The following is a 24,543-nucleotide window of genomic DNA, read 5'->3' on the forward strand; positions in this document are numbered from 1 at the left end:
CGGGCACTATTGGGCGTTACGCGGAGGCGGGGCCGGTTGCCAGGACGACGCCTGCGAAGATGGCAGATGCGTCCTCATCGGATTCCGACGCCTGCGGAGCTGAGAGGTGAAGGCGGGGCTCTTCAAGGCCTCTTTTCCCACCCGTGTAAAGAGGGTCCCTTGGTCCCCGGGCTCTGGGCTCCTGCTGTTCTCGGGCAGTCTGGAAGGACTCTTAAGAGGTCAGATAGGGAAACCGAGGCCTAAGATGTGCATATGTGTGTCTGGAGGTCGCTCGGTGAGCCAGTGGCGGAGCCTGGACTTGTACCCAGACGTTCTGTACCTTATGTTCAGAGTGACCTGTACCAGCTTCCTCAAAGTATTTTTTCCCCTCCCATGGGACTCACTCCCCAACTGTCTTTCCCCCACTTCCAGCAATGAGGCCAATTCGAAGTGGTTGGATGCGCACTACGACCCAATGGCCAATATCCACACCTTTTCTGCCTGCCTAGGTGAGTCTCTGGAACCAGGAACCCTGGGTTCTAGTGGGATGGGGAGTCAGACAATGGTCCTGTAGTGAAGCCTCTGGGATTCTGAGACTCTGGTTTTGGCCCTTTTGTTTTCCAGCGCTGGCAGATTTACATGGGGATGGGGAATACAAGGTAAGCATATCACCCTAGCCAGGAGAGTTGAGGGTAGGGGGGTGTACCCAGAAATGAGATTTCCTGACGGCTGAAAATAGGCCCAGCATACTCTGGAATTCACATATACTGTGAAAAAGCACATTTAGCGTTAAATTTTGTTTTTATATGGAAAGTGAAGAGAACTTATTGATTTCATAATACAGACTGCAGAAAGTAAAGCAGATCACATATTTCTGGGCATTCTACTAAGACAAAGACTCTTAATTTAGTTAACCTGATTTCTTTGTTGGAAGGGCAAATCCCTTGGTTGGGGGTGGGCACTAGAATCTGGAGGGAAAGTAAAAAGGAGGGAAGTGAACGTTTGATGTTTATCAAAAGATTTTAAGATTGGCCATGAGCTGTCAATTTTTGAAGCTGGATAATGGGATATATGGGGACTCATTATATGAGTCTCTCTACTTTTGTATGTGAATGAAAATTTTCCATAGTAAAAATGTTACATTTTAAATTTAATTTTAAGGCCAGTAATCCCAGCACTTTTGGAGGCTGAGGTGGGTGGATCGCTTGAGCTTAGGCATTCGAGACCAGCCTGTCCAACATGGTGAAACACCATCTCTACTAAAAATACAAAAATTAGCCGGGCATGGTGATGGGCACCTGTAATCCCAGCTACTTGGGAGGCTGAGGCAGGAGAATTGGTGAAACCCAGGAGGTGGAGGTTGAGTGAGCTGAGACCATGCCACTACACTCCAGCCTGGATGACAGAGTGAGACCGTTTCAAAAAAAAAAAAAAAAAAAATATATATATATATATATATATATATATATATATATATAATTTTAAATAAAAATGTAAATAAATTTAAAAAGATATAAGTTTTTTAAAGGTAGAGAAATATATTGGGATAAAAGAAAGGAAGTTAGCGTGGATTCAGTGTCCATTTCTGGACTAGACCTTCCATGGAGGCACATAAACATAGATTTTATTTATTCCCATTTTGTGAATGGGAAAACAGTTTCAAAGAGATGAAGTTTACTGAATTTGTAACTGGGTCTGTTTGATTCCAAGTTTTGTGCTTTTTCTACCAAAGCTCAGCCCTCACCACGGGCAACAACACCACGATGGATATATCATGTGGGTGGCTAGAAGATAGTCCTGGAATTCCACCCCACACAGAGAGTGCAATAGGACTCAGTGGTTTTTGCCCCCAAATTCCTATCCATAATGTATTCAGTAATTCAGCAAGTGTATAGTGAGTCCCTACTGTGTGTCAGGCATTGTGGGGACACTACACTCAGAAATGCATCAGCATGTGGTCAGGAGGAGATACACTGTCGACAATTATTCCATGATATTGATTGAATACCTAGTTTGTATTTGGCTCTGGGCTTACAATAGTGAGGGAAGAGAAACCACAGACACAGTAGCTAATAAGAAATGTTAGCCAGGCACAGTAGCTCATGCCTGTAATCCCAGCACTTTAGGAGGAGGCCAAGGCGGGTGGATCACGAGGTCAGGAGTTTGAGACCAGCCTGGACAACATGGTGAAACCCTGTCTGTACTAAAAATACAAAAATCAGCCGGGCGTGGTGGCAGGCGCCTGTAATCCCAGCTACTCGGGAGGCTGAGGCAGGAGAATGGCTTGAAACCAGAAGGCGGAGGTTGCAGTGAGCCGAAATCACGCCATTGCACTTCAGCCTGGGTGACAGAGCGAGACTCCATCTCAAAAAAAAAAAAGAAATGTTAAATATCTTCACATAATAGAATGTTTAATGGCTAGTTTATTCACCATTGAGTCCCAGCATCTAGTCCAGTACCTGACACAAAGTAGGTACTTGATAAATATTTGTGGGGAAGTGAGTAGATGCTAAAATTGAACATGTAGATAGTATTACGGGAGCACCAACAAGAACAATGGATTCTGTCTGGAGGCACCAGGAGGTAGTAATGTGTGACCTGGGCATTGAAGGATGAATGAAGTCTATCAAGAAGTCAAGGATGAGAGGATGGGGAAGGCATTTCAGGTAGAAGAAACAGCACAAGCAGAAGGACAGAGACTTAGAAGTTCATAGCATATTTGGAAAGAATAAATGTGAAGTTAGAAAGTTGAGACCCATATAAAATAACTACCACATAAAATAGTAGTTAAGACTATGGCTTTGGATTCAGACAGAACTAGCTCTACCACTTAATAGCTGTATGACTTTTACTTAACTTCTCTAAGACACAGCTTCCTCATTTGAGAAATGAGGCTAATAATGGTGCCTACTTCATAACGTTGAAAGCCAGGTGTAGTGGCACACACCTGTAGTCCTAGCTGCTTGGGAGGCTAAGGTGGGAAGACTGCTTAAGCCCAGGAGTTTGAGGCTGCAGCGAGCCATGATCGCACCACTGCACTCCAGCCTAGGTGACAGAGCAAGACCCAGTCTCTTAAAAATAATAAGACTGTTGAGAGGGTTAAATGAAACGATGCATGCAGTTTCTGATGTGGTCCCTGGCATATACTGCATGCTCAGTATCCAGGCGTTCTTGGGTACCCTCTTTCTGGCTGGAGCACAGTAGTGGGAAGGGTGATAGGAAACAAGTTGGGAACTAGATCAGAGAGGCCTTCCAGGCCTCATTCAGGGAAATGGGCTTGTGTGGCAGCTCCAGCAGCTTGGAAGATGGATTAGAGGGTGGAAAGCTGAGAGATCAAGGAGCTTGTTTCCCCTCTGTGTGTCCACAGAGCACATCCTGCCCTGCATTTGGAAACCAGGCTTCAGCAGCCCAGATATGGGTGTCCCCGTCCCCTCCCACACTGACCTCTACCACTGTCCCAGTGTCTCTCTAGAAGTGCCTGGCGTGGAAGAAATGTTTGCTGAATGAATAATAAAAACATCAACTGCCACTTATTCCTCAGTAGCACTTACCAGGTTCTGTAACTCATTATCTCACTTGATTTTCACCACATACCATGAAAGTATCACCATTCTGCAAGCGGGAAACCTGAGATTCAGAAAGGTTAGTCAACTTTCCCAAGGTCAGGCAGCTTGAAAGTCTGAGGGCAAAGCCTTTATTGGTGCAGGAATGAATGAACGTGCACCAGCAATAAGGCAAGAAGAGGGTCAGTGGAGAGGTCTTCAGACCCTGAGCCTAGAATGAGCCATCCTCTCCCTGCAGCTGGTGGTAGGGGACCTTGGCCCTGGTGGGCAGCAGCCCCGCCTGAAGGTGCTCAAAGGACCACTGGTGATGACCGAAAGCCCGCTACCTGCTCTGCCATCTGCTGCTGCCACCTTCCTCATGGAGCAACATGAGCCCCGGACCCCAGCTCTGGCACTTGCTTCAGGCCCTTGTGTCTATGTGTATAAGAATCTCAGACCCTACTTCAAGTTCAGCCTGCCCCAATTGCCTCCAAATCCTCTGGAACAAGACCTTTGGAACCAGGCCAAAGAGGTAAATAAATAACATGGGAGTTGGGAACCAGAAGGCAAAGATGGCAGCCACTGGGTGAGGAGGGCTGGGCTCCTGGGAAGAAGGTGGGCTGGTGGCAGGAGGTCAGCTATAGTCCATCTCTGACAGCAGCAGTGATGGCACTTTCTTTTTTTTTTTTTTTTTGAGACGGAGTTTCACTCTTGTTGCCCAGACTGGAGTGCAATGACGTGATCTTGGTTCACTGCAGCCTCTGGCTCCCGGGTTAAAGCAATTCTTCTGTCTCATCCTCCTGAGTAGCTGGGATTGCAGGCACCAGCAACCACGCCTGGCTAATTTTTTGTATGTGTTAGTAGAGACAAGGTTTTACCATGTTGGCCAGGCTGGTCTTAAACTCCTGGCCTCATATGATCTACCCGCCTCAGCCTCCCAAAGTGTTGGGATTACAGGCATGAACCACCGTGCCCAGCCTAGTGATGGCACTTCTGGACAAGGTGTTGTGCTTGGCTACTCAGCATGGCTCCCAGAGAGGCACTGAGCCAGTTCTCTTGGAGAGTGGAACCCAGAAAATTTCTCTGCACTAGCCACATCCCTGCCCAAATTTGAGGAAGATGAAACCAAAGAAGGTAGGGGCCTATCAGAGAAGAAGGAGGACTGGAAACACCAAGAGAGGAGGGGAATTTGGGGAGGCATGGATTTGGGGAGGGATGATGTACATGGCCATGAGACTGGATTCAGATAAAGGGCGTGAGCTTGGTGCTCAGTGCAGAGGTAGGCTGGCAGGGAGGCAGAGACCAAGAGGTACCCCTAGAAGTGTGGAGCTGTCTGGGGGTGTAGACATTGGGTTTCCTGCCTGGCTTGAGCTCACAGGCTCTCTTCCCACATTGTCACAGGACCGAATCGACCCCTTAACCCTGAAGGAGATGCTGGAGAGCATCCGGTGAGAGGCTGCCTTCCCCTTCATACCCCCCCTCACTCCTTCATCCCATCTGAGCCCCAGGGCCCCATTCTTCCACTCGGCTGCCATGCTGGCCCCTTTCCTTGCAGGGAGACGGCAGAGGAGCCTTTGTCCATCCAGTCACTCAGGTAAGGACCCTGTGGAGGGCCAGGGTTTGGGAGGCTCCAGGGAGAGGAAGCAGCCGCCAGAATATGCCAGAATGATGGAGGAATGCAGCGAGGCCGGGGCCTGCAGATGCCAGTTCTCTGTGTGTCTAGGTTTCTGCAGCTGGAGCTAAGTGAAATGGAGGCATTTGTAAACCAACACAAGTCCAACTCCATCAAGCGGCAGGTAATACCCCCTTCTCTTTTTATTTCCCTGTAAAAAAATTTACATTTTTTTAAAAGACCACTTAACATCAGTGGTAAATTCTATAAGCAAACCCAACCAGTATCTCTTTGCTATATCCCTTCCAGCCATGCCATGTGTGTGTAGTCATAAAGCTGCAGTGCCTTCCACATTCCAGTTAGTAGTGACAGCTTTTTTTTTTTTTTTTTTTTGAGACAGTCTTGCTCTGTCACCCAGGCTGGAGTACAGTGGCACAATCTCAGCTCACTACAACCTCTGTTTCCCGGGTTCAAGCGATTCTCCTGCCTCAGCCTCCCAAGTAGCTGGGATTACAGGCATGCACCAACACGCCCAGCTAATTTTTGTATTTTTAGTAGAGACGGGGTTTCACCAAGTTGTCCAGGCTGGTCTCGAACTCCTGACCTCAGGTGATCTGCCCACCTTGACCTCCCAAAGTGCTCAGATTACAGATGTGAGCCATCGTGCCACGCCAACCACTCACATTTTTGAGTTATCATTAACATTTGGGATGGGAATAGTTACCACTAATATCTGTCCACATTTTTGTAAGCTTTCTCCTTCCATTAGGCACTGAAAATCATTCCTCTTTTTTAATCTCTTTTGGGGAAGGGTAGGGAGCTGGGTCTTCCTCCGTCACCCAGGCTGGGGTGCAGTGGTGTGATCGTGGCTCACTACAGCCTCAAACTACTGGGTTCAAGTGATCCTCCCCCTTCAACCTCCTGAGTAGTTGGGACTACAAGTGCATGCCACCATGCCCAGCTAATTTTTTTATTTTTATTTTTTGTAGAGGTGGAGTCTCACTATGTTGCCCAGGCTAGTCTTGAACTCCTGAGCTCAAGCAGTCCTCCCACCTCAGCCTCCCAAAGTGGTGCTATTACAGGAATGAGCTGCTGTGCCCAGCTGTCTTTTTCAATCTTGATGATAATCACACAGTGAGCACCTTTATCTAAAGAAAAACATCTTGGCCAGGCGCGGTGGCTCACGCCTGTAATCCCAGCATTTTGGGAGGCTGAGACGGGCAGGTCACGAGGTCAGGAGATCGAGACCATCCTGGCTAACATGGTGAAACCCCGTCTCTACTAAAAATACAAAAAATTAGCCGGGCATGGTAGCGGGCACCTGTAGTCCCAGCTACTCAGGAGGCTGAGGCAGGAGAATGGCGTTAACCCGGGAGGCGGAGCTTGCAGTGAGCCGAGATTGCGCCACTGCACTCCAGCCTTGGTGACAGAGCAAGACTCTATCTCAAAAAAAAAAACAAAAAACAAAAAAAAAAAAGAAAAACATTTTGCTTCTGCTAATTTCTGTAGGAGAAATTCCTTACAAGGGGATCTTTTTTGTTTTCCCTCCAATTATAATTACAAAAGAAACATGTGCCCACTGTAGAAACGATAGGCATCATGAGGAAATTAAACATCACTTGTGATATCATTGTCTAACAATAACTAGTGTTTGTTTAAGGGTTTAGCCTTCCACATGTTTTTGCATTCATGTATTTTTTATTTTGAATTTTTGTCCGTTTTTTTTTTTTTGGAGACAGAGTCTGGCTCTGTCGCCAGGCTGGAGTGCAGTGGTGTGATCTCAGCTCACTGCAACCTCCACCTTCTGGGTTCAAGCTATTCTCCTGCCTCAGCCTCCCAAGTAGCTGAGACTACAGGCGCACGCCACCACGCCCAGCTAATTTTTGTATTTTTAGTAGAGACGGCGTTTCACCATGCTGGCCAGGATGGTCTCGATCTCTTGACCTCGATCTGCCTGCCTCAGCCTCCCAAAATGCTGGGATTACTGGTGTGAGCCACCACGCCCATCTTATTTATTTATTTATTTATTTAAGAGATGGGATCTCACCATGTTGCCCAGACTGGTCTCAAACTCCTGATCTAAAGTGATCCTCCCACCTGGGCCTCCCAAAGTGCTGGGATTACAGGCATGAGCCACCTTATTTGGCCTATATTCACATATTTTTAAAACTAGGATTATACTAACGTCACTTTTTTTTTCTTTTCTTTTTTTTTTTTTTTTTTTTTTGAGATGAAGTTTTGCTCTTGTTGCCCAGGCTGGTGTGCAATGGCGCAATCTCAGCTCATCGCAACCTCCGCCTCCTGGGTTCAAGCGATTCTCCTGCCGCAGCCTCCCGAGTAGATGGGATTACAGGGATGCGCCACCACACCCGGCTAATTTTGTATTTTTAGTAGAGACAGGGTTTCTCCCTGTTGGTCAGGCTGGTCTCGAACTCCCAACCTCGCGTGATCCGTCCACCTCGGCCTCCCAAAGTGCTGGGATTACAGGCGTGAACCACCGCACCCTGCCTTTTCTTTATTTTGAAACGGAGTCTCGCTCTGTCACCCAGGCTGGAGTGCAATGGCACGATCTCAGTTCACTGCAACCTCCATTTCCTAGGACCAAGCAATTCTCCTGCCTCAGCCTCACAAGTAGCTGGGATTACAGGCACCCGCCATCATGCCTGGCTAATGGTTGTATTCTGTACAGATGAGGTTTCTTTTTTTTTTTTTTCTTTTTTTTCTTTGAGATGGAGTCTTGCTCTGTCACCCAGGCTGGAGTGCAGTGGTGCAATCTTGGCTCACTGCAGCCTCTGCTTCCCGGGTTCCAGCGATTCTCCTGCCTCAGCCTCCTGGGTAGCTGGGATTACAGGTGCATGCCACCATGCCTGGCTAATTTTCATATTTTTTGGTAGAGACGGGGTTTCACCATTTTGGCCAGGCTGGTCTTGAACTTCTGACCACTTCAGCCTCCCAGAGTGCTAGGCTTACAGGTGTGAGCCACCACGCCCAGCCCTTTTCTTTTCTTTTTTTTTTTTTTTTTTTTTTTAAGACAGGGTCTTACTCTGTCAGTCAGGCTGGAATGCAGTGGCAGGATCATAGCTCACTGGAGCATCGAACTCCTGGGATCAAGGGATCCTCCTGCCTCAGCCTCCTGAGTACCTGGGACTACAGGTGCACGCCATCGCACCTGGCTGATTTTTTATTTTTATTTTTTGTAGAGTTGGGGTCTCACTTTGCTGCCCAAGCTGGTCTTGGACTCCTGGGCTCATGCAGTCCACCTGCCTTGGTCCCCAAAAGTGCTGGGATTACAGGCATGATCTGCTGAGCCTGGCCCAAATATTCTTTTAAAATATGACTTTTAAGAAATGACTGCAGCCGGGCATGGTGGCTCATGCATGTAATCCCAGCACTTTAGGGGGCTGAGGCAGGTGGATCACAGGTCAGGAGTTCAAGACCAACCTGGGCAACATGGTGAAACTAAAAATACAAAAAGTAGCTGGGCACGGTGGCGTGCGCCTGTAATCCCAGCTAGTTGGGAGGCTGAGGCAGGAGAATTGCTTGAACCTGCGAGGCAGAGGTTGCAGTGAGCCAAGATTGTACCACTGCACTCCTGTCTGGGCGACAGAGCGAGACCCTGTCTCAAGAAAAAAAAAAGACTGCATAGTTTTTGATCATATAGATGGCTCATAATTGACTTAGACAATCCTGTTTTGTTAGAAAGTTAGATTTGTTGCAATAAACACCTTTGTACTTAAATCTTCTGTCACATCTCTGATATTTCCTCTTCATCCTCCTTTGCCCTCTTTCTTCCCTCATGTGGCATTCTGGGAGTATCTTGGGGGAGGTGTGTGGAGGTTCCCTGGGTGACCCCTGGAGTCCTTCTGTAGACAGTCATCACCACTATGACCACCTTGAAGAAGAACCTGGCTGACGAGGATGCTGTGTCTTGCCTGGTGCTGGGCACCGAGAACAAGGAGCTCCTGGTGCTTGACCCCGAGGCCTTCACCATTTTAGCCAAGGTCAGTGTCAGGTCTAGCCCTGGGCACACTGGAGGCCCAGGCTGCATTCTCTCCCCATGCTCCACAGTTAGTTCTGGGTAATATATATGTTCCTTGTAGAAAAATTAGAAACTAGATAAGCATAAAAAAAGATATATATCCAAAAATCCTACTGCCTATGGATATATACTGTTAAAGTTGAGGCATAGGTCTTTCTAGACATTTTCATATTTAGACATAGATATATAACTTTATGTAAATATTTCTCTTTATAAAAACAGGATTAGCTGGGTGTGGTGGCCCATGCCTCTAACCCTAGTGCTTTGGGAGGCTGAGGCAGGAGGATGGCTTGAGCCCAAGAGTTTGAGGCTGCAGTGAGCTATGATTGTGGCACTGCACTCCAGCCTGGGCGACAGAGTGAGACCCTGTCTCTAAAAACAATAAGTAAATAAATAAATAAAAGCAGGAGGATCATGTAACATGTTCTTTTCATGTAGCAGTATATCATCAGTGTCTTTCTATATCTATAAAACCACATCAGCCTTTTATTTTCTTTTGTTTTGTTTTTTGTTTTTGAGGCAGAATCTTGCTGTGTCACCCAGGCTGGAGTACAGTGGCTCTATCTCAGCTCACTGCAGCTTCTACCTCCCGGGTTCAAGCAATTCTCATGCCTCAGCCACCTGAGTAGCTGGGACTGCAGGCATGTACCACCACGCCCAGCTAATTTTTGTATTTTTAGTAGAGATGGGGTATCACCCTGTTGGCCAGGCTGGTCTCAAATTCCTTACCTCAAGTGATCTCTGCATCTCAGCCTCCCAAAGTGCTGGGATTACAGGCATGAGCCACCACGCCTGACCCCACATCAGCCTTTTTAAAGACCACACAATATCCATCATATTGAGGTACCATAATTTATTTATCCTGCCACCTATTGTACATTTAAACTGTTTTTCATTTTTTGCTATTAATACCAATGCTACAGACCTTTTTACCCAAGTATCCTTGCATGCTTGTTTGTTTGTTTTTGAGACAATCTTGCTCTCTTGCCCAGGCTGAAGTGCAGTGGTACAATCTCAGCTTACTGCAACCTATGCCACCTGGGCTCAAGCAGTCCTCTCACCTCATCTTCTCATCTGTGGGACCACCACGCCCAGCTAAGTTTTGTACTTTTGGTAGAGACAAAGTTTTGCCATGTTGGACAGGCTGGTCTCGAACTCCTGAGCTCAAGCGATCCACCCGCCTCAGCCTCTCAAAGTGTTGGGATTACAGGTGTGGGCCACCACACCCAGCTGCATGGTTGTTTAAGTACATCCTTAGGATGCAGTCCTAGAAGTGGCATCGTTTAGTCAAAAGGCACAGACTAAAAGGCTTTTGCTAAATGTTGCCCCAAGTTTCCCTCCTGAAAAACTATGAGTTTAAACTGGGTGTAAGTGAGGAGATTGGGACTTTAGACCAGGCACTCACTCAGAGGAGTTACTGACAGGGCAGGGAGGGACGGGGGCTCCAGAGAAATTGGAGTGTTTGCGCTTCTTCTTTGCAGATGAGCCTTCCCAGCGTCCCCGTCTTCCTAGAGGTTTCCGGCCAGTTTGATGTTGAGTTCCGGCTTGCCGCGGCCTGCCGCAATGGAAACATCTATATTCTGAGAAGGTAGCCACATCCGTGGTCTCCGGGGCCAGGAGGAATATCTCAGAAAGCTGGTGGCTTCAGAGGCTTGCAAGATGAGAGTGGGCTTTAAGGCTGGAATTTGGAAATGCAAAGAGCTGAGAACTTCATAAAGGAGGCTGAGCCCACAAACACAGGGGAGGATACCTGGAGGCTTGTGAGATAGGGGCTGGCACAGTGAGAGACTAGGCTGGGTGGCTATAGTACAGGAGTGATCAGAAATGAGAGGACAGGCTGGGCGCTGTGGTTCACGCCTGTAATCCCAGCACTTTGGGAGGCCGAGGCAAGCGGATCACCTGATGTCAGGAGTTCAAGACCAGCCTGGCCAACATGGTGAAACCCCGTCTCTACTAAAAATACAAAATTAGCTGGGCATGGTGGCGCATGCCTCTAGCCCCAGCTACTCGGGAGGCTAAGGTAGGAGAATCGCTTGAACCCAGGAGGCGGAGGTTGCAGTGAGCCAAGATCACACCACTGCACTGCAGCCTGGGTAACGGAGCGAGACTCTGTCTCAAAAAAAAAAAAAAAAAAGCAGGGGGGTGCCGGGTGCATTGCCTCACGCCTGTAATCCCAACACTTTGGAGGCCAACGTGGGTGGATCATGAGGTCAGGAGATCGAGACCATCCTGGCTAACACAGTGAAACCCCATCTCTACTAAAAATACAAAAAATTAGCTGGGCGTGGTGGCAGGCGCCTGTAGTCCCAGCTACTCGGGAGGCTGAGGCAGGAGAATGGTGTGAACCCGGGAGGTGGAGCTTGCAGTGAGCCGAGATCACGTCACTGCCCTCCAGCCTGGGCACAGAGCAAGACTGTCTCAAAAAAAAAGAAAAGAAAACAGATGGGAAGAAATAAAAAAAAATTTCCCATATTTGTTACTTTCTAGGGTACATGACATGACACTTGTTTATGCATTAGTTTAATATTCCATATAAAATGCTTTTTTTTTTTTTTTTTGTGAGACAGAGTCACAGAGTCTCACTCTGTCACCCAGGCTGGAGTGCAGTGGCACGATCTCGGCTTACTGCAACCTCTGCCTCCTGGGTTCAAGCGATTCTCCTGCCTCAGCCTCCCAAGTAGCTGGGACTACAGGTGCGTGCCACCACACCCAGCTAATTTTTGTATTTTTAGTAGAGACGGGGTTTCACCATATTGGCCAGGCTGGTCTCGAACGCCTGGCCTTGTGATCCACCCGCCTCGGCCTCCCAAACTGCCAGGATTACAGTCATAAGCCACCACACCCGGCCTAACATGCATTTTTTTAATTCAATAAATATTTATTGAGCACCTACTATGCATTATGCAGTGTGTGGTATTAGGGATATATTGATGAACAAGATAAATGTGGTCCCTGTCCTCATGGCGAAGACAGATGTATTAAAGTGAAGAAACCAAGATGTTACTACAAATTGGATGAGTGCTATGGAGAAAAAATACAAGCTCAATGGGGAAAAATAACAGGTAAGGGTGATCAGGAACACCTCTCTGTGGAGATGGCTTGAAAGTTAAGAAGGAACCAGTTGGTGAGAAAGTCGGGAAGAGTGTTGTAGGCCAACTCAAAGTGGGAAAGACATTGGCGTGTGCTCCTCGAATAGAGAGGAACTAACTGTACTTTCTGGAAAGGGAAACTAAAATTGAGAGGCCAGTAAACTAAAAACTGCATTGACACAGGGCAAAGCTCTTCATCCTTTTCTCATAATAAAGTGCCTAAGTCCACTTGTCCTGGCTAGTCCAGCCAAAGGTAAACTCACTGAAAACTCTGTTAAATGCCAGATGATCATACAAGCCACCATAGTGAAGGTGGGCGGAAGACAAGACGCCATAGTGAAGGTGGGAGGAAGACAAGACACCATAGTGAAGGTGGGAGGAAGACACACTTGATGTTTTCCAAGGCCACACATTTACTAAGGTGGCAGAAGTGGAAATAATCCCAGGGTCATCTGCTTTGGGGCCAGTGTTCCTCCCAGGTGAGTCCATGGGGTTTAGACAGAGGAGGGTCAGCCATAGAAGTGGAGAGGATTTCTCTGGGGCCGGACAGTGTGTTGTTTATTCCACAGAGACTCCAAGCACCCCAAGTACTGCATCGAGCTGAGCGCCCAGCCTGTGGGACTTATCCGGGTACACAAGGTCCTAGTGGTGGGCAGCACCCAAGACAGTCTGCATGGCTTCACCCACAAGGTGCAGCCCCCAGCAAGCAGCAGCCCCTCCACACCTATGTCCCTAGCCCCCACTTGGCAAGAGAGTCCTCTGGCTTCCCCACCCCAGAAACTGTTCTTTCCACTGTAAGCCCTGAGCCCTTCACAGACACTGGCTGTTCCCTACCAGGGGAAGAAGCTGTGGACAGTGCAGATGCCCGCAGCCATCCTGGCCATGAACCTCCTGGAGCAGCATTCCCGGGGCCTGCAGGCCGTCATGGCTGGGCTGGCCAATGGAGAGGTCCGCATTTATCGTGACAAGGCCCTGCTCAACGTCATCCACACCCCGGTGAGCCCCATCTCCGGCATCTGCCGCTCACTCTTCCTTGCCCTCGTCTCACCTCTGGGGCTTCTTAGCTGCCTCTTCCGACCACACATTGATGCATTTCAAAAACATTTGTTGAGGCCAGGCACCGTGGCTCATGCCTGTAATCCCAGCACTTTGGGAGGCCAAGGTGGGCAGATCACCTGAGGTAAGGAGTTCAAAACCAGCCTGGCCAACATGGCATAACCCCCTTGCTACTAAAAATACAAAAATTAGCCAGGCATGGTGGCGCGTACCTGTAATCCCAGCTACTCAGGAGGTTGAGGTAGGAGAATCGCTTGAGCCTGGGAGGCGGAGGTTGCAGTGAGCCAAGATCAAACCATAGCACTCCAGCCTGGACAACAGAGCGAGACTCCATCTTAAAAAAAAAAAAAAAGTGTTGAGCACCTCATATGTACCAGTCACCATATTGGTAGGGGTGGGGGGTAAAATGATGACTAAGTCCTTGTTTTCAGGAGGCTTACAGTCTAAGGTAACAGCCAGCCAGAGACACAGCAAATTTAAAAGCAGGGCCGACTGAAGCAGAGCAAAGTGCTAAAAAGCGCAGAGGGTGCTGAGTGACAAGGGTCAGGGGTGAGATAAATGGGGATGGACTCCATGGGACACTTCACAGAACAAGTGACAGTTCAACTGGGCCTCAGAACAGTTTGTCAGGTGGACAAATGGAGGAAGAACATTCTGCACAGAGAATAGCATGCACAAAGCCTGAGAAGTATGAAGGCTCTTGATTAAGGAATCCAGGTCATTTTATGAGTTTGGATCAGAGGTTTTCAGACTCTTAAGTTGTGAATCATTAAATCAGTTTAGTAGATCACAACCAGCAACATTTTTAAAAATAGAATAGTAAATTCAAAGTATGTCACAAGTGAGGGCCAGGCACATTGGCTCACACCTGTAATCCCAGCACTTTGGAAGGCTGAGGCAGGCGATCACAGTTCTAGAACTGCCTGGCCAACATGGTGAAACCCCATCTCTACCAAAAATAAACAAATTAGCCGGGTATGGGCCAGGCACGGTGGCTCACGCCTGTAATCCCAGCACTTTGGGAGGCCGAGGCAGGCAGATCACAAGGTCAGGAGATCGACACCATCCTGGCTAACACGGTGAAACCCCGTCTCTACTAAAAATACAAAAAATTAGCCGGGCATGGTGGCAGGTGCCTGTAGTCCCAGCTACTCAGGAGGCTGAGGCAGGAGAATGGCGTGAACCCGGGAGGCGGAGCTTGCAGTGAGCCGAGATCGCACCACTGCACTCCAGCCTGGGTGACAGAGCGAGACTCCATCTCAAAAAAAAAAAAGCCGGGTGTGATGGCACACCTGTAATCCCAGCTACTTGGGAGGCTGAGGCAGAAGAATCACTTGAACCTGGGAGGCAAAGGTTGCAGTGAACTGAGATCATGCCACTGCACTCCAGCCTGGGCCACAGAGCAAGACTCTGTCTCAAAACAAAAAAATAAAAACAACAAAAATAAATAAATAATTACAAATACAAATAGAAAAATTAGCCAAGCATGGTGGTGCATGCCTATAATCGCATCTACTGGGAAGGCCGAGGTAGAATCACTTGAACCCAGGAGGCGGAGGTTGCAGTGAGCTGGAGATCACGCCACTGCACTCCAGCCTGGGCAATGAAGTGAGACTCCATCTCAAAAAAAAAGTATGTCACAAGTGAAACTGTGTATGTGCGTGGGTGCGTGTAAATTGTCCTGTGTCACAGTATAAAATTTGCAAACAACTGGCTTGGGCCATAGGTGCTGGGAGGGCCGGTGGTATGCTCGTTGAAAGAAGGGTAAAGAGGAGAGAACTGACAGAAAAGGCGGGTTGGAGTCAAATGTGGAAGGCCTTCAGTGTCCTAAGAAAGAGAACAAAAGCCATTGGAGGCTTTCTATCAGAGACCAGACATATTTGTGTTTTTGAAAGGTAGCAAAGGCAGCATTGTGAAGGACAGACTGGGGAGAAAGACCCGAAAGACGAGTCTGGGAGATCTATTAGGAGGTTGACCCCAAAAGTGAGGGCCAGTGATATTTGGTCTGGAACTGAGGTAGTGAGATTGGAGGGGAGATGAGAAATATAGGAAATATTTCAGAGGCAGCGATTCCCCAGGCCTGTCTCTATCACTTCTCACCTATTATATCTGGGGCCTTCCCTACCCATCCCCTGTCTTGCTTTCCTCTCCAAGATATTTCCCCAACTAAACTCTGACATCTCCACATAGGATGCAGTGACCAGCCTTTGCTTTGGCCGGTACGGGCGGGAGGACAACACCCTCATCATGACCACTCGAGGTGAGTGGAGTCAGACCTGGCAAGGGCTTTGAAGTCAGGAGTGAAGGGACAGGCCTGCTTCTGGGGAAAGAGGAGGTGGTGGGAATGAAGCATGGGTGGACCTGGGTGTGGAAAGCAAGGCCTACAGAAGTGTCCTTCTGGAGCTAGGCCTCCACTGGGACAGCCCAAGGGCTGGGTCCTGGGCTGGATTCGATCTTTCTAGTTCACCCAGCATCCCCAGTGCCTGCCACGATGCCAGGAACATCACAGTACTCCACAAATAACTGCTAAGTGGATTAATGAATTAATGATGGGAGACTATTAAGATGCACTTTGTTACTTCCAGAAACAGTCTCGTCTGGAAGACGGATGTGTACAGAAGCAACTCTATAGGAGGCAGATTGTTTGGGGAAGAAAGAATGGGAATGTGGGTAGAACTAGGGAGGACAAATCCATTTCCACTGTCCACTTCCCTAGGTGGTGGCCTGATCATCAAGATCCTGAAGCGTACAGCAGTGTTTGTAGAGGGAGGAAGTGAGGTGGGTCCCCCACCAGCCCAGGCCATGAAACTCAATGTGCCCCGAAAGACCCGGCTTTACGTGGATCAGACACTGCGAGAGCGGGAGGCTGGCACCGGTGAGCCTCAGACTGGGTCCTTTCCCTTCTTCCTCCTCCATTGCTCCTACACAGCAAAGCTGGGGGAATGCTGCCCAGCCTCCCTGTGCACTGGGAGGAGATCTCGGCCAACTAGGTAGGTCACTCACCTCTGCAAATCCAGGGACAGCCTAGGAGGTACACGTTGCCTGCAAATCACTGTTCCTCAGGCTGGAAGGTGCTGTGGGTGACAGCAAGAGCCCTTAGAATTCAGGGAAGGGAGCAGTCACTTCCAAACGCAGGAATTCTCATGAGGAAAGCAGAATTTTGACTGGGCATGGTGGCTCACGCCTGTAATCCCAACATTTTGGCAGAGGTGGGAGGACAGCATGAGCCCAGGAGTTCAAGACCTACCTGGGTAACATAATGATACTTCTTTCTCAAAAAAAAAAAAAAGAGAGAAAGAGAAAAGTAGAATTTGACCAGTGTCATCTTGTCCAGTTTTTCCTGCCCATTTATTTGTTCATTCATTCATCGTTCATTCATTCATTCATTCAGTACCTATGATGACACCAGGCCTTGTGCCAGGTGCCTTTAATTAGAATAGTCCCTACCTTGGGCCAGGTGCAGTGGCTCACACCTGTAATCCCGCCACTTTGGGAGGCCGAGATGGGCAGATCATGAGGTCAGGAGTTCAAGACCAGCCTGGCCAATGTGGTGAAACCCTGTCTCTACTAAAAATACAAACATTAGCCAGGCGTGTTGGCATGCACCTGTAGTCCCAGCTACTTGGGAGGCTGAGGCAGAAGAATCGCTTAAACCCAGGAGGCGGAGGTTGCAGTGAGCCAAGATCGTGCCACTGCACTCCAGCCTGGGTGACAGAGCGAGACTCCGTCTCAAAAAAAAAAAAAAAAAAAAAAAAAAAAAGAATAAATAATAGTCCCTACCTTAGGAACTCAGTCTACCTGGGGCCAACTTCATGATCATGTGTAGAAAGGGTTTCTGCAAAGAGCTTTTGGAGCACACAGAGGGAGTAAGGACTTCTGCCTGGGAAGCTTGGGAAAGGCTTCAGAGTGAGGTGACTTTGGGCTTCACCCTAAAAGATGATAGCCAGACCCCCAGACAGGGCAGGGCAGGGTAATATAGGCAGAGGCACAGGGTGTTGACCTGGATTCAAGAAAGCAGGCCCGGTTCGGTGGCTCATGCCTGTAATCCCAGCTCTTTGGGAGGCCGAGGCAGGCAGATCACCTGAGGTCAGGAGTTCATGACCAGCCTGGCCAACATGGTGAAACCCCCTTGCTACTAAAAATACAAAATTTAGCTGGGCATGGTGGCACACGCCTGTAATCTCCTTAGGCAGGAGAATCACTTGAACCTAGGAGGCAAAGGTTGCAGTGAACCAAGATCACGCCACTGCACTCCAGCCTGGGTGACAAGAGCCAGACTCCGTCTCAAAGAAAAAGAAAATGTACAAAGTCTAATAAAGTTGTAAAACTATCTTCAAGAACAGAAAAGACCACCTTCAAGAATGCTTAAGTGGAGAGAGTTACCAAGTTGCAGGATGGGAAGACCTAATGCTGTAAAGCTTGAAGTTGCAGTTAAAATCCCAGTGGGGTTTGTTTTAAGGACCTGGCCAGTTGATTCAAAGAGTAAACCTAAGAAGATTGGGGAAAATAAGAATGAGGGGACTTACCCTATCAGGTAGCAAAATGAACTCAAGCTGTGGGAATCAGAAGCTGTGGTGTGGATGCAGAAATAGAATGGAGATCGGGGCAGGATTAGGAAGTCCAGAAACTGACCCTGAACATGTGGAAAGTCAGAGTGTGAGAAAGGTGTCATTTTGAATTGGCAGGGAAATGTGAGACTGTCCAAAAACACACAATCAGGACAACTTGCTTCTAGAAAAGAAAATTAGACCTTTTTGGCCAGGTGCGGTGGCTCACACCTGTAATCCCAGCACTTTGGGAGGCCGAGGTGGGCAGATCACCTGAGGTCCGGAGTTTGAGACCAGCCTGACCAACATGGTGAAACCCCGTCTCTACTAAATACAAAAAATTAGCCAGGCTTGGCAGCGCATGCCTGTAATTCCAGCTACTCGGGAGGCTGAGGCAGGAGAATCGATTGAACCCGGGAGGCGGAGGTTGCAGTGAGCTGAGATCGCGCCATTGCACTCCAGCCTGTGTAACAAGAGTGAAACTCTGTCTCAAAAAAAAAAAAAAAAAAAGGAAGAAAATCAGACCTTTTCTTCATACCAGCCACAAAAATTAGTTCTGGATAGATTAAAAATAAATTGTAGAAGTACTGGAGAAAAAGCACATAAAATGTGAAACTCCTGAATGGCAGAAGCCACTTCACACATAAACGGAAGAGCGAAGCCAGCCTGGGGGACCGAGGTGCCCAGTCTGGAAGAGGAGGGACAGTGGGGTGGGGGCGGGGTGGGCCCTGGACGTGGCCTGGGGAAGAGTCATGTGATCCTGCAAACGGTGAGATGTGAGGGGTGGACCTAGGTGACTTGATGGACAGGGAGGCAGTGACGGAGGCAGGACCATGAGGCTGGTTTCCGCAGCATTGAGCCTGAGGTATTGATGGGACCTCCCTGTGGAGATGAGCAGGAGGCAGGCGAGGGTGCTCACTAAGCTGCTGGAGACACATGCACAATATCGAGCGTGGACACCGAGGACTCCTCTTTGTGGTGGTCAGAGCTGTGGCAGGACATGGATTGTCTGGGGGAAGAAGATGGAGGATGAGAAGAGGACCATGGACCAGACTCAGGAGAACACCGGCCTCTAGGGCCGGACAGAGAAGCCAGTGAAGGAGCTAGATAGTGCAGGCAGGGAGGTGGTAAGAGAGTGAGAAGAGGCAGGGCGAGGCTACGGCGTCGAGTTTTGCCAGAAGGCTGGGCTCTTTCCCTCCTCCCCAGCTCCTGCAGACTTCTCCCGCAGCACCCTCCTCTTGCACCCTCCCCACACCAACCTGAGCAGGAGTGCCCCATTGCTGCCTCCTCCCTGCCACCCCCCACCTCCATCCGCCTCTGGGACCCTTCTCCACAGCCATGCACCGGGCCTTCCAGACAGACCTATACCTGCTGCGCCTGCGTGCTGCCCGCGCCTACCTGCAGGCCCTCGAGTCCAGCCTGAGCCCCGTGTCCGCGACAGCCCGAGAGCCACTCAAGCTGCACGCCATGGTGAGCATCTGGGTGAGGGCAGAGTCAGGGCCAGAGGGGCAGAGGCCAGGATGCGCAGGAACCCCTCTGCCACACAGCTAAGCCCCAGAGCCAATTCCAAGCCAACTCAGCCCGTGCTCCCCATCACCTTCCCGCAGACCTGGGGACCGAGTCTCATGTCCTCCTTTGTGAGAGCAGCCCTCACCTTCCCACCCTCCTGTGCCACCTCTCCCCTCGGCTGGCCATGCCGTGGGACACTCTCCAGCTCAGATAGGCCCCCAGAGTAGTCATATTAGGACATTTCTTCCCAAGAACCTGAAGGGATCCTTACAGCTATCATACAAGGAAGAAAGCTGTCACTTTGGTAACTGTGGGCAGCCCAACATGTTAGGACTGCTGGGTACAGGGAAGGGGCCATCCCGGCCTCACCCGCAAGCACCGAGACCAGCACGGGCAAAAGGAGGAACCCCGCAAGGCTCAGACGCAAATGAACTTAGGGTCAGCAGGGCTCCGACCAGCCCTAAATGCGTCCCTGAGGTGTGGCATCTGACCCAACCAGGTTCTGAGTTCTCTTTTCCTAAAGAGTGGATAGATGCAGAGGAGGAAGAGGCTACAAGGCAACTCCGGGGAAGCAGGAGAAAAATGAACTGATCAAGCTACCCTAGGATGAGAGTGGGAGGTGGAACAGGCAGGGGGTGGGGGTGAGGGGCTCAGGTGAGAGTCGGGGCCTGCAGTCCCAGGCCAGCTCTGCCTCTGACTTGCTGCCTGGCCTCCCTCAGGCTCTTGCCCTCTCTGGCCTCTTCTGATCCCTCTGCCCCTTCTGGTCTTCTGTGTCTGCTGGGAGGCAGATTGAGTAGGAGGAGGGGACATGAGGGCATTGGTGGAAGGCAGGCAGAGCACACTGTACTCCATGCCCAAGGCCGCCAGGTCCTAAGGGCTTTCTCCACCCAACCCCTCCATAGGTTCAGGGCCTTGGCCCCACCTTTAAGCTCACACTTCACCTGCAGAACACCTCAACAACCCGTCCTGTCCTGGGGCTGCTGGTCTGCTTCCTGTACAACGAGGCGCTCTATTCCCTGCCCCGGGCCTTCTTCAAGGTACTGGATGCTCCTCACTTAGATATGGAGTGGAAAAGGCCAGGGCAGGGGCCTGATGAGATGCCCACAGAGCCCCGCCAGGTCAGGGTCAGAGCGTGCGGGTGGCTGCCAGGTGGCCAGCAGACCTACTCTCCCACCACAGACCAGGCCAAGGCCCCAGTAGGGGCCTCTGGAGGGAGCCCCAAGCCCTGCTTCTGCTGCTTTTCTTGCAGCCTGTGAGGGGTCTCCACGAGCCATACAGAAGGTGCTGGGAAAACTGCTAGAGCCTGAACCCCACCTACACCTCCCAGAAGGGTCTGGGAGACCCCAGAGTGTGAAGGGCCTGGTTTTCCCCCAGGGCCCAGGTCTGACCCCAAGTTGGGAGGACCAGAAACTGCGAAAGGCTGAAATATGCAATAAACAGCCCCAGACTTGGTGGGAGTCCAGAGGTCTAGGTTTCATCACTCACCATGTGACCCTAGGCCATTCACTTCCCCACCACACCTGCATCCTCCTCCACCCAGCAGTTGTCCTGCCCACCCTGCAGGGGTGCTGAGGCTCAGCAGAGACTGCGGGCCTGAATGCACTGGAATATGCCAAACACTGGCATGAGGGCTGGTTTCCTTACTTCTTTGTCCCCAAACTTAGGTACCCTTGCTGGTGCCAGGGCTCAACTACCCCCTGGAGACCTTTGTGGAGAGTCTCAGTAACAAGGGCATCTCAGACATCATCAAGGTAGGCCCCGCACTTGTACTACGTGGAAGGTGAGCAGGACCCTGGGGAGGACAGTAAGGGTGAGTGCCAACAAAGACCTTGGGGGGCTCCTGGGTGGGGGTGGGGGTATCTGCACAGTGGAGCCCTGTGGCCTGTCATTAGGGCCAGCGCAGACCAGGCAAGGGGTCAGGGGTGTATGCCCCCTGCTGCCATGGCCACTCCTCCATAGGTGCTGGTGCTTCGAGAAGGCCAAAGTGCACCCCTGCTGAGTGCCCACGTCAACATGCCTGGGAGCGAGGGGCTGGCAGCCGCCTGAGCCCTGGGCTGCTGTGAAAGCCCCTGCGCAATCAGCCAGGGAGAACTGGGCGGGTTCAGTGGCCCCAGGCCTACTCCTCATGCAGCAGTGTGCTGGGGTGACAGCTCGTCTCCCCTCTCTTAAGCGCCCCCTTCCTCACCACCCCCACTGCTGGGCCTATAGTAGCAGATTAGTGAGTACCTAGGGCGGCTCAACTCCTCCCACAGCACCAACCCAGCATGGTCCCACTGAAGTCCTACTACGCCCTCCCCTCCCCAGCCTTTTCCAGAAACCATACCAGGCTCAGATCAGAGCTCCGAAGCGGTCAAAGTGAGCTGAGCAGGACAGGCCCAGCCTTTCTCCACTGCCACGTCCCTCATGCACATCACTCATCTCCTGCTGCAGGCCAAGGCCAAAATTGGGCTAGTCCTGGCCAGGGAAATCAGAAGCTCTTCTTGGGTGAGATTGAGCCTCCTGTTGCTCCCTGGAGTTCCGGAGGCTGGGCTGCAGCCCACTCAGCTTGCGGGCAAAATACGTGCTCTCCTCTCTCCTTGTCAGCTGAGCAAACCCAGGGAATAGCCCTCCTCTCCCCAGGAAACTTCTCTGAAATCTTAGACTTAGCCAGTCTTAGGCCTACGATGCCACACAAAGGTTGTTCAGGGAGAAGGGGGTGCAGGAGGCAGAGGGTGCCCCGCAGGGAGCTGGTGGCTCCAGCCCCACTAGAGCTCCTAAAGATCACACAGCAGCTGCTCCTGACAGGGATGCTCATGCCCAGAAAGAAAGCCCAGGAAAGGAAGGCAGAGTGCGACAGAGCAGAGCCAGGGCCAGGCGCACCAGGAGAGGCGTTTCTGGGGCTCCAGGGAAGTGCCATGGGAGGCAGAAGTCCAGAACTGCCCATATAGATGCCCTTCTACGTCCTGGAGCCCAAATCAGTCATGTGGGTGGGAAGTTCCCAGGGCAGTGGTCACATCGTGAGAATTAGCAGGAAAGGCGGGGCCTTTCTCGTCATAGCTATTTCTGAGGATGAAATGGGAGACATATGCCCAGCACCTGATGTAAATTTATATAATGTAATATTATGTACCTACCACTAAGAAATACATGAACCGCGCCATGAGGACAGTAAGTGTTCATAAAGCAACATGAAGCAAGAAACAGTGCAGGGTGCCCAGTGCACACACTAGAGAGAAATTGTGAACATTAAGGACAAGGAGAATTGGTGTCTTTCTAAAACATACTTATTTAAAAACACATACCCACTTACTAATGTGGAATTACACAGTTTGTAACAAGAAAACAGTCTCTCCCATTCTCTAGTACTGCTCCCCTACCCAGCAGTCACTTCCAGTTCATTCAGCTATTTTTAAAATGTGCTTATATGACTCTTGCTTGATATATCAATCTTAGACATTACCTGTTGACTCCCTGTTGTCATACATGAGGCTTTAGCTCTCTTTTGTCAGCACCCCTCCCCCATCCCTAGTTATTAGGTTAAAAAATACTCAGATTACTATTTCTATTACTATGTGAAAGTTATTAACTGCGGAGCCAAGAGTTGGACTATAATTAAATTACCTTCCTTGTACTTTCTTTTTAATGGAGTTAATGAGTTGCCCTGAGTTTCTCATTTACTTTGTTTTCTGATGGACCGATTGCTAATTCTTCCCCCACCATCTGACAGCTCCTCTTTTTTCTAGACACTTCCCTTCATCCCCTGCTTCACTGAGGACTGTTTGTTTTCCAGGTAAATTGCCTTTGCCTCTCTCCTGGGCTAGATCGTGATTCCTGGGCCTGATGGCTTCCTATTTCTCAGTTCACCCTCATTTGGTGAAACATATCCTCAAATATCTTCTTTAAAAAGTCATGGCCAGAAGTCTGGGCACTGTGGCTCACGCCTGTAATCCCAGCACTTTGGGAGGCCGGGGCAGGTGGACCACCTGAGGTCAGGAGTTTGAGACCAGCCCAGCCAACATGGTGAAACCCTGTCTCTACTAAAAATACAAAAATTAGCCAGGCATGGTGGCAGACACCTGTAGTTCCAGCTACTTGGGAGGCTGAGGCAGGAGAATCGCTTGAACCCAGGAGGCGGAGGTTGCAGTGAGCTGAGATTGTGCCACTACACTCCAGCCTGGGCAAAACAAGCGAAACTGGCTGGGCGTGGTAGCTCACACGTGTAATCCCAGCACTTTGGGAGGCCAAGGCAGGCAGATCACAAGGCCAGGAGTTCGAGACCAGCCTGGCCAACATGGTGAAACCCCATCTCTACTAAAAATACAAAAGCTAGCCGGGCATGGTGGCAGGCACGTGTAATCCCAGCTACTTGGAAGGCTGAGGCAGGAGAATTGCTTGAAACAGGAAGGTGGAGGTTGCAGTGAGCCAAGATCGCGCCACTACACCAATCTAGCCTGGGCAAGAGCGAAACTCTGTCTCAAAAAAAAAAAAAAAAAAAAAAGCGAAACTCTGTCTCAAAAGAAAAGAAAAAAAAAAGTCACTAGAGGCCGGGTATAGTGGTTCACACTTGTAATCCCAGCCCTTTGAGAAGCCAAGGCAGGAGGATCACTTGAACCCATAAGCTGGAGACCAGCCTGTGCAACATGGTGAGACCCTGTCCCTACCAAAAAAAAAAAAAAAAGTCATTAGAGTTTTTAAAGATTTTTTTCATTTATTTTATTTTATTTTATTATTATTTTTTTTTGAGACGGAGTCTCACTGTGTCGCTCAGGCTGGAGTGCAGTGGCGCGGTCTCGGCTCACTGCAAGCATCACCTCCCAGGTTCACACCATTCTCCTGCCTCAGCCTCCCAAGTAGCTGGGACTACAGGCGCCTGCCACCATGCCCGGCTAATTTTTCGTATTTTTAGTAGAAACGGGGTTTCACCGTGTTAGCCAGAATGGTCTCGATCTCCTCACCTCGTGATCTGCTAGAGTGTGCTGGCGTGATCTCGGCTCACTGCAACCTCTGCCTCCTGGGCTCAAGTGATTCTCCTCCATCAGACTCCCGAGTAGCTGGGATTATAGGCATGCACCACTGCACCTGGCTAATTTTTGTATTTTTAGTAGAGACAGGGTTTTACCATGTTGGCCAAGCTGGCCTTGAATTCCTGACCTCAGGTGATCCGCCTGCCTCAGCCTCCCAAAGTGCTGGG

The 24,543-nt window shown here is 49.9% G+C and overlaps 3 protein-coding genes across 6 annotated transcripts in view; 2 read left to right on the forward strand and 1 right to left on the reverse strand.

Annotated features, from left to right (window-relative positions):
• BBS1 (Bardet-Biedl syndrome 1) lies at positions 1-22,983 on the forward strand. 3 transcript variants are annotated; one of them, XM_004051595.3, is made up of 17 exons: positions 1-106; positions 412-488; positions 604-638; positions 3,781-4,053; positions 4,923-4,969; positions 5,077-5,115; positions 5,245-5,317; positions 9,003-9,134; positions 10,654-10,760; positions 12,831-12,951; positions 13,099-13,257; positions 15,508-15,577; positions 16,034-16,192; positions 19,201-19,334; positions 20,276-20,410; positions 21,038-21,124; positions 21,333-22,983. In XM_004051595.3, the coding sequence occupies exons 1-17, from the start codon at positions 60-62 to the stop codon at positions 21,417-21,419; spliced, it is 1,782 nt and encodes a 593-aa protein (XP_004051643.1). In that variant the 5' UTR covers positions 1-59; the 3' UTR covers positions 21,420-22,983. The 3 variants fall into 3 exon arrangements, with proteins under 3 accessions (XP_004051643.1, XP_063566769.1, XP_063566768.1); XM_063710698.1 differs by lacking the exon at positions 604-638 and having other exon boundaries at positions 54-106; XM_063710699.1 differs by lacking the exons at positions 604-638; positions 4,923-4,969 and having other exon boundaries at positions 52-106.
• The window catches only part of ZDHHC24 (zDHHC palmitoyltransferase 24), a 19,271-nt gene continuing 11,048 nt past the window's right edge, over positions 16,321-24,543 (reverse strand). The window contains exons 3-4 of one of the 2 annotated variants that reach the window (XR_010135366.1): positions 17,844-18,873; positions 16,321-16,391 (exon numbers count right to left, since the gene is read on the reverse strand). Coding sequence is in view for 1 of the 2 variants with exons in the window: in XM_063710701.1 (XP_063566771.1) it covers positions 18,242-18,873 (632 nt within the window). In the remaining variant the exon portion in view is untranslated. Of the gene's footprint in view, positions 16,392-17,762; positions 18,874-24,543 lie in introns of those variants that run through there. The other variant, XM_063710701.1, reaches the window with a different exon arrangement.
• Positions 21,638-22,300, forward strand: LOC129525261 (uncharacterized). Its single transcript, XM_055354563.2, has one exon. The coding sequence runs from the start codon at positions 21,638-21,640 to the stop codon at positions 22,298-22,300; it is 663 nt and encodes a 220-aa protein (XP_055210538.1).

This window comes from Gorilla gorilla, chromosome 9 (assembly GCF_029281585.2).
Source record: "Gorilla gorilla gorilla isolate KB3781 chromosome 9, NHGRI_mGorGor1-v2.1_pri, whole genome shotgun sequence".
Lineage (NCBI taxonomy): Eukaryota > Metazoa > Chordata > Mammalia > Primates > Hominidae > Gorilla > Gorilla gorilla.